The sequence below is a fragment of the Portunus trituberculatus genome, chromosome 33, assembly GCF_017591435.1.
Source record: "Portunus trituberculatus isolate SZX2019 chromosome 33, ASM1759143v1, whole genome shotgun sequence".
Taxonomy (NCBI): Eukaryota; Metazoa; Arthropoda; class Malacostraca; order Decapoda; family Portunidae; genus Portunus; species Portunus trituberculatus.
The window spans coordinates 7739429-7748220 of record NC_059287.1 but is presented as its reverse complement, the minus strand read 5'-3'; the positions used below and the strand labels follow the sequence as shown (position 1 = coordinate 7748220).

Below are 8792 nucleotides of genomic sequence, written 5' to 3'. Positions count from 1 at the left end.
GAGTTGCAAAGTCGCAGCCACACACCAGGGGTGGAATTCCCAAAATTTTACGGTCACATAGAACCGGCACCAAATCAAGTCACAAAGTCAAAGTTGCACCTGAAGAAATAAAGTCGCTCCCAGCTCCGGTATGTAGAAATAAACAAAAGAGAATGAAAGGAAACAGAGGCAGGGATGCAGAGAAAATCCACTTTAAAATGGTAACCTACCTATACATGGAAACAAAAACTAGAGAAGATAGCCAGGATACAGGAGACTATAGTAAGAAAGTAAGTAGCTGTTTACGACAAGAACGGGCACTCACCCTAGAAGTAAACGGTAGAAACTCACGAAGGGGCAGCAGGATCAAAGCTGCATTTTCTTCGCAGAAGTATAAAGGGAGACTGTTGAACATATGATATTGGTATGTGAGATGTATGAGGAAGAGCGAAGACAGTTGAAGTCTTGAAGGAAAAGGCGAGGAAGAATAGTATATTAGACTTCCGTATAAGATGGAAGGATCTCCAAGTATGATTTGTATGGAGATAGAAAGAAATCAGAAGAAATTTTAAAATACCTATACTCACAGCATCGAGAAATAGCCGGTAGTGTGTGGCAAAGGGATTATCCCAATGTCGCCATTATCACCGTTTACTTCCTTCTCCAACCCCGCTCAACCTACGTAATCACTGCCTCTGTCTTTATTTCTCTCTTTGCGTGTCTGTATAAATTGGTATAATTCCGAATTTATTTCCGGAATTATTAAAACGTTTGCTACACACCACCACTGAGGAAAAAATCAAAGGGTGTTTTCTGTATATAGGTTTCATTTCTCCCAGTCATAAACTTAGCATATTAGCTAGGGAGAGCGACATTGCTGCAACCTTCACTCCATCGTCAGTGGAAGAATGTTTGGCGCTGCACACATGTTCTCATTATGGATCATTCCTCTACTTCAAGCTCGCTTCATAGCCAAGTTAGGGCAGTTATTTACAACGTCAACTTCTTGGAACAAAAGGCAAACAGAGCACTTATATGCTACCAATGATCTGTGGAGATGTGAAACACTGGGGGGAGTCCCCATGGTTTCTACGCCCTATCGTCCAGTTCTCACTGTGGCGAGTATAGACTAGCTATATGAAATGTTCTTGTTGCCTAGTTTGGAAAAAAAATATTCAAGAGACTAATTGAAGTAAGCTGATCAATGGGCACTATCGCAGTCACAGTATAGACATCCAGTCACACTGGCCAGATGTAGCCAGATGTACACTTACTAATATAGCAAAGAACTCTCACCCCAACCTCCCCCTTTGAATTGTAGAGAGAGAGAGAGAGGGGTGGGATTACAGCAGAAAATGATAAAGGATTAATAAAACAGAGAGAGAGAGAGAGAGATGGGGAGGCAGGGTTACAACAGAGAATGATAAAGGAATAAAAAAAAAACAGAGAGAGACAGAGACAGACAGACAGAGAGAGAGAGAGAGAGAGAGAGAGATTCATTGTATCATATAAGGCGTATTCAGTAGCGGTGCAGCTGGGGGCAAACGGAGTCAAACAGAGTTTTGGCAAACGCTCGCAAACACCTTTCCTGAAAGAATTGACATGTGCCCAGGGAGTATGCACTGACAGTCTCCAATTGGTTTGAAGTGCTTGACACCCTTGAGGACCTGGTAGAGCTATGAGATACCTTCAGACGTGAGACTCTTGAGGCTGTCAAGGAATGCATTTGGGGGTGCCCAAGGTCAAGGAGTGGCTTCGCCTCAGTAGAGACACTGGACAGTATTGAGGAGAGTTGCATTGCCAGATTTGCTGGGAACTGTGACCAGTACAGGGCTCTGTCACACAGGACAAGAGCTCTCCTGATGAGAGAAAAGGAGAGGTATGTCAGGGGTCTCGCTGAGGATGTAGAGTGTCATTTAAATGCTAATGACCTATGATCTGCCCTGAAAAAAACTCCGCTTCAAGTCTACTTCTCAGGTGAGCGTTATCTGAACAGCAGATGGTCGCCTCATATCAGATGCAGATTAGGAGATGGCTCGTTGGGCTGAGTACTTTGAGCAGCTGTTCACGATTGATCCTCCAAGCGGACAGCTCCAAACTGCAGGGTTACAGATACTGGATGCTGATCCATCCATTGACGAAACTGCACCCTACACTGATGATGTCAAAGAAGCTGTGGCAAAGTTGAGGAGTGGAAAGACAGCTGGCATCTGTAATATCAGTGCATGGCTGCATCAGGCATGGCCATGATCCGTGGGTCGCAGGCTGTCTTGACTGCTGTATGGCATTCAGATACCATTTGCCCTGACTAGAAAAAGGGGTTGGTCATCCCTATCTGGAAGGGGAAAGGGGACCATCAGGACTGCAACAACTACTGCGGTACGACACTGCTCAGCATACCAGGCAAGGTGCTTGCCCATTTCCTGTTGCAGTGTATTTGCAGTCACCTGCTGAAACACCAGAGACTGAACAGTCTGGGTTCATACCCTGTAAGTCAACAACAGACCGAATCCTAACACTTCGCGTATTGATGGAGCAACGACGTGAGTTTCAAGTTTAAGAACGAAGTGTGTCTGTTCTGTAAGCGAACTGCTCATTTACAAGTTGTTTGTCAGCAGGAACAGTGGCAAGTGGAAACAGGTGAAGTGAAGCACATCTCAAAGTACACACTGGTTAGGCAAGTTACCTATGAAGAAGCAAAGCTCCCAAAGCTTGAAGTTGGGGTGCCTTAAGGACTTCAACCTGGAGGTTCAGTTTAAGCCGGATGTTAAGCCAATTTTTTGCAAGCCAAGATCGGTGCCCTTTGCCATTCAAGATGATTTGGCCAAGGCTTATGATGCAGGCATCGCGAGAGGAGTTTGGGAACCTGCACAGTTCAACGCTTATAGGACACCAATAGTACCAATACGGAAGGCGATGCTACCAGGTCAGGTGAAGCTGAAGATATGTGTATGTGGTGACTACTCTGTAATGGTCAACTCCCAGGTGGAAACCCACCGTTACCCAATACCACTCCCTGAAGATTTGATGCGCAAGCTAGGGGGTGGATATTGCTTCATCAAGATAGACCTAGCAGACGCCTACAATAAAATAAAACTGGGTCCAGAAACTCGGCGAAAACTCGCGCTAAGCACACATCCAGGAGTGTTGTTACAGATGCGTCTTTCTTAGGGAATCACCTCGGCGCCAGGGTATTTTCAAGAAATAATGGAGCAGCTTTTCTCGCCCCTCCAACTGCTTACTCTGTATAAGGGCCTTATCCGTCCCTGTATGGAGTACTCTTCGCATGTTTGGGGGGATTCCAGTCACACAGTTTTGCTTGATAGGGTGGATCGAAAGCTCTTCATCTCATCAACTCCCCTCCTCTCACTAACTGTCTTCAGCCTCTTTCTCACCGCCGAAATGTTGCATCCTTTTCTATCTTTTATCGCTATTTTCATGGTAACTGTTCTACTGATCTTGCTAACTGCATGCCTCCCCTTCTCCTGCGGCCTCGCTGCACAAGGCTTTCTTCTTCCTCTCATCCCTATTCTGTCCAACTCATTAATGCAAGAGTTAACCAGTACTCTCAATCATTCATCCCTTTCACTGGTAAACTCTGGAACTCCCTCCCTGCATCTGTATTTCCAAATTCCTACAACTTGTCTTCTTTTAAGAGGGAGGTATCGAGGCATTTGCTCCCCTAATTTTGGCTAACGGTTTTGGCACTTTTTACACTTCTTAGAGAGCCAGCACTCAAGTGGGCCTTTAACTCTCTTTTTTTTTTGCCCTTGGCTGGCCCTCTTCCCTACGTAAAAAAAAAAAAAAAAAAACCTTACCAGTGACCTCCCAGGTGTAGCTGTCTACCTGGATGATATCCTAATCAGCGGCTCCAACACAGCGGAGCATCTGAAAAATCTACAGTCTCTTCTTCAACGCCTCAATGAAAAGGGTTTGTGTTCTTCTTCTTCTGCAGCTGCTCCCATTTTCATATGGGGTCACTGTTCCTCACTAGTCTTCTCCACTGTTTTGCTTGGGAACACGTAGAGTACCTGGGACACATACTGTCGGCAGGTGGAATTCCAAGAGGGGCCAAGGTAAATGACATCATCAAGATGCCAGCTCCAGAAGACGTTAAGAGTCTCAAGTCGTTCCTTAGTTCTGTGCAATTCTACGGAAATTTTCTATCAAATTTAGCAACAGTGGCAGAACTGTTGCATCGTTTGACCAGGAAGGAGTCTGTATGGAAATGGGATGCAGAGGAACAGAATGCTTTCGAGAAGCTGAAGGAATTGCTGTCAACAGAAAGTGGCTCACTTCGATTCATCTACGCCAATTGGAATTTTCTGCAGTGCTTCGAACGTCGGGATCGGAGCTGTGCTATTCCACCGCTACTCTGATGGAAGTGGACGCCTGATCGCCAATGTTTCCAAGACGCTGACAAAGTCTCAATGGAATTACAGCCAAGTTCAAAAGGAGGCTTTGTTTATCATCTTCGCTTTAAAGAAATTCCACCAATACCTTTACAGACAACGTTTCGTGCTGGTCACAGATCACAAACCATTGCTCACTTTGTTCAGGCCAACCAAGGCACCACCTGCACTAGCTGCCACCCGCCTGGCTCATTGGGCACTACAGCTAAGCCAGCACGACTACTCCATCGAACACAGGAAAACGTTGGACCACCAAAATGCAGACTCACTCAGTAGATGGCCGGCCAGTACAGATTCCAGTTTTGACGGAGAGGAAAGTGGGCCTGACATCAATACAGGCTGTGCTATCAACATGGTAAACGACCACGTCAAGCCAGTAAATGCGACAACACTGCAAAGGGGGTCCACCAAGGATCCTGTAGTTTCAACAGTTATGTGCCATTGTCGAGAAGGCTGGCCACCCAAAAAGACAGAAGATGCAAACAACAAGGTGGAAGATTCTCGAAGTCAGAAGGATTCACTGTCAACAAGTAACGGATGCCTACTGTATGGATGGTGGTGATACCTATGTGTTGCAGCTTCACCTTAGACACTTCGGGATGCAATGAATAAAGCAGCTTGCTCGGACCTCTGTTTACTGGCCAGGCATTGATGGAGACATCGAGGAGACGTGTTGCCGCTGTACTTCGTGTGGTGAGCACCATAGCAAACTTGCCAAGCCAGCAACACATCCATGGGTGCTGCATGAGAAGCCATGGAGTCAAATTCATCTTGATCACGCCTTTAATTTTATGGGATCGAACTGGCTGGTGCTCACGGATGCCTATTTGAAGTATCCCTGCATTCACCCTACACAGTCTATTTTTACTAAGGCAACAATCAACTTACTAGAGCAAGACTTTGCACACTTCGGTTACCCCCACACGTTGGTAACAGATAATGCCTCGAGTTTCCTTAGCGAGGAGTTCCAGCATTGGTGTAAAGAGAGAAACATTGTTCACTTGTCGGGAGCGTCGTACCATCCTGCTACTAATGGAGCTGCAGAATGCCTCATTCAGACTTTCAAGCAGGCACTGAGAAAATCTGCACTACCACCTAAAGCGGCCTTGCAGGAGTTTCTCATGCAGTATTGGCACACACCAACATCAAGTGGCTTCTTCTCACCAAGGGAAATGCTAAACGAAAGGCAGATGAGGACACGGATTGACACACTACTGTCATCCCCAGCCGATGTCTTGCAAGAAAAACAAGTTAAGGAAGCGGCCTGATCTTCACAGAATGAAACTGTAGCGAGAGTCGCCCCCTCCTTCAAGGTGGGAGATGCTTGCTACGCCTTGTACTGCGGACCCAGGAGAGACAAGGACCCACGTTGGGTGAATGCGGTCATCGTGAAGCAGTTGAGAAGTCATAGCTTCAACATGAAGGTCCTCTCTAAGGGCTACAACCACGCCATACTTCCGAGCTGGACTTGGAACCTGGAGACTGGTGCAGAGGGTTTTCTATACTTACAGAGCATCTGATGGAGTTGGAAGCAGCCTTGGGTGCAAAGGAAAAGTGGAACTCATCGAGCCTGCACAAAATGAAGCTGTTGCCAATACCGGAGGAATATGGACCTCACAACCCACGACAGTCGAAGAGGCAACCAAAACCCAGTAAGATGTTGAACCTATAACTTCAACGGTGAGCCTCAGGCTCGTTGGGAAGGTGTTATGATATTCTCAGTAATCATTGAATTGATTAATTGATGTTTCTATGTTTGTTTCATTTTGCTTCAACCAATGTTTCATTTTTACGGAGCTCTGGGTTTTGGTAGGTTTGCTCAAGTCTATTACTAGGTAATAAATATACCCCCGTAAGCCCGAGTTTGTCATTTCACAGCCTGCACTTTGACCAAGCACTTGTATATATTCCTTAGGAGATGCTGTTATTACACACTGTTGTACTGCTGCTGTCTACTTTAAAAATCCCTTAAGGCTCCAAGTGTTTCCTTTCTTACCACGAATACAACAGAATTCCACAGGGTGGAGCCCTTAGTTCAATGCTTTTCAATGTTTTAATGGACAAAATTGGGCGTTGTTCCTTCCTGCAGGGCACCCAGATTGTCATCTATGCTGATAACATACTCCTCCAATGCCTCACACCCAGGATTCTCCAGTTAGCTTTGTCACAACTAGCAGCATTTTGTGTCCAAATGGGACTTATGATTAATGAATGTAAAACAAATTTTCAACCTAAAGGGAAGGTCTCTTGACTGCCCACTTTAAGTAATGTTCCCATCCCTAAAGTTTATATACACAAGTACGTACCTGGGTGTTCCGTTGAACTTTAGGAAGTCTCTCCAAGCCATCCAATATATTTGAGACCTCTGTCTGCCATGGCTAGCGCCACTTGGCTGCTAGCAAAGGGGGCCTGGGGGCTGGCATTCCAGTCCTAAGAATGTTCTACGTACATGTCTGTCGTATGGTCCCTCATTGACTACGCAGCACCTGTTTTAATACAATTTAGTGCCACCCAGCTCCGTCTCCTGGAGCTTGTTAAGAATGAAGCAATGAGGATAATTTTGGGATGCCCCAGGACTGCACGGATTGAGATCCTCAGAGCTGAACTGCACATACTGAGTATTATGTGTAGGATTTTTTTTTTTTTTTTTTTTTTTTTTTTACGTAGGGAAGAGGGCCAGCCAAGGGCAAAAAATAGAAAGTTAGAAAAAGGCCCACTTGAGTGCTGGCTCTCCAAAGAGTTCAAAAAGTGCCAAAACCATCAGCCAGAATTAGGGGAGCAAATGCCTCGATACCTCCCTCTTAAAAGAAGACAAGTTGTAGGAATTCAGAAATACAGATGCAGGGAGGGAGTTGCAGAGGTTACCAGTGAAAGGGATGAATGATTGAGCGTACTGGTTAACTCTTGCATTAGAGAGTTGGACAGAATAGGGATGAGAGGAAAAAGAAAGCCTTGTGCATCGTGCAGCGTGGCCGCAGGAGGAGGGGAGGCATGCAGTTAGCAAGATCAGTAGAACAGTTACCATGAAAATAGCGATAAAATATAGAAAGGGATGCAACATTTCGGCAGTGAGAAAGAGACTGAAGACAGTTAGTGAGAGGAGGGGAGTTGATGAGACGAAGAGCTTTCGATTCCACCCTATCAAGCAAAGCTGTGTGACTGGAACCCCCCCAAACATGCGAAGAGTACTCCATACAGGGACGGATAAGGCCCCTATACAGAGTAAGCAGTTGGAGGGGCGAGAAAAACTGTCGGAGACGCCTCAGAACAACTAACTTCATTGAAGCTGTTTTAGCAAGAGATGAGATTTGAAGTTTCCAGTTAAGAATATGAGCAAAGGACAGACCGAGGATATTCATTGTGGAAGAGGGAGACAGTTGAGTGTCATTGAAGAAGAGGGGATAGTTGTCTGGAAGGTTGTGTCAAGTTGATAGATGGAGGAATTGAGTTTTTGAGGCATTGAAAACTACTAGATTTTCTCTGCCCCAATCGGAAATCTTAGAAAGATCGGAAGTCAGGCATTCCGTGGCGTCCCCACGTGATCTGTTGATTTCCTGAAGGGTTGGACGTCTCTGAAAGAACGTGGAAAGATATAGGGTGGTGTCATCAGCGTAGGAGTGGATAGGGCAAGAAGTTTGGTTAAGAAGAGAGTGGGTGACAGGACAGAACCCTGAGGAACACCACTATTAATAGGTTTAGGAGAAGAACAGTAGCCGTCTACCACAGCAGCAATAGAGCGGTCAGAAAGGAAACTTGAGATAAAGTTGCAGAGAGAAGGATAGAAGCCGTAGGAGGGCAGTTTTGAAATCAAAGCTTTATGCCAGACTCTATCAAAAGCTTTTGAAATGTCTAACGCAACAGCAAAAGTTTCACTGAAATCTCTAAAAGAGGATGACCAAGACTTAGTAAGGAAAGCCAGAAGATCACCAGTAGAGCGACCTTGATGGAAGACATACTGGCGATCAGACAGAAGATTGTGAAGTGACAGATGTGTGAGAATCTTCCAATTCATGATAGATTCAAAAACTTTAGACAAGCAAGAGATTAAACCTATAGGACGGTAGTTTGAGGGGTTAGAACGGTCACCCTTTTTAGGAACAGGCTGAATGTAGGCGAACTTCCACCAGGAAGGAAAGGTAGAAGTCGATAGACAAAGTTGGAAGAGTTTGGCCAGGCAAGGTGCAAGCACAGAAACACAGTTTTTGAGAACAATAGGAGGGACCCCATCAGGTCCATAAGCCTTCCGAGGGTTTAGGCCAGCAAGGGCATGGAAAACATCATTACGAAGAATTTTGATTGTAGACATGAAATAGTCAGAGGGAGGAGGAGAGGAGGGACAAGCCCAGAATCGTCCAAGGTGGAGTTGTGAGCAAAGGTTTGAGAAAAGAGTTCAGCTTTAGA

General features: G+C 45.5%; 1 protein-coding gene across 1 annotated transcript; it reads left to right on the top strand.

Annotated features, from left to right (window-relative positions):
* The first annotated feature begins 2010 nt into the window (after positions 1–2010).
* Positions 2011–5659, top strand: LOC123512203 (uncharacterized protein K02A2.6-like). The gene is made up of 6 exons (XM_045268446.1): positions 2011–2191; positions 2412–2468; positions 2657–3079; positions 4033–4320; positions 4511–4897; positions 5037–5659. Exons 1-6 carry the CDS (start codon positions 2011–2013, stop codon positions 5657–5659), a joined length of 1959 nt encoding a protein of 652 aa, XP_045124381.1.
* The last annotated feature ends 3133 nt before the right edge of the window (positions 5660–8792 follow it).

Coding starts and splice junctions, on each gene's coding strand:
- LOC123512203 (XM_045268446.1), top strand. CDS start 2,011: ATGGCTCGTTGGGCTGAGTACTTTGAGCAGCTGTTCACGATTGATCCT. Junction 4,321..4,510: donor TTTTCTGCAGTGCTTCGAAC/GTCGGGATCGGA, acceptor TGCTGGTCACAG/ATCACAAACCATTGCTCACT. Junction 4,898..5,036: donor CAAGGTGGAAGATTCTCGAA/GTCAGAAGGATT, acceptor TTTACTGGCCAG/GCATTGATGGAGACATCGAG.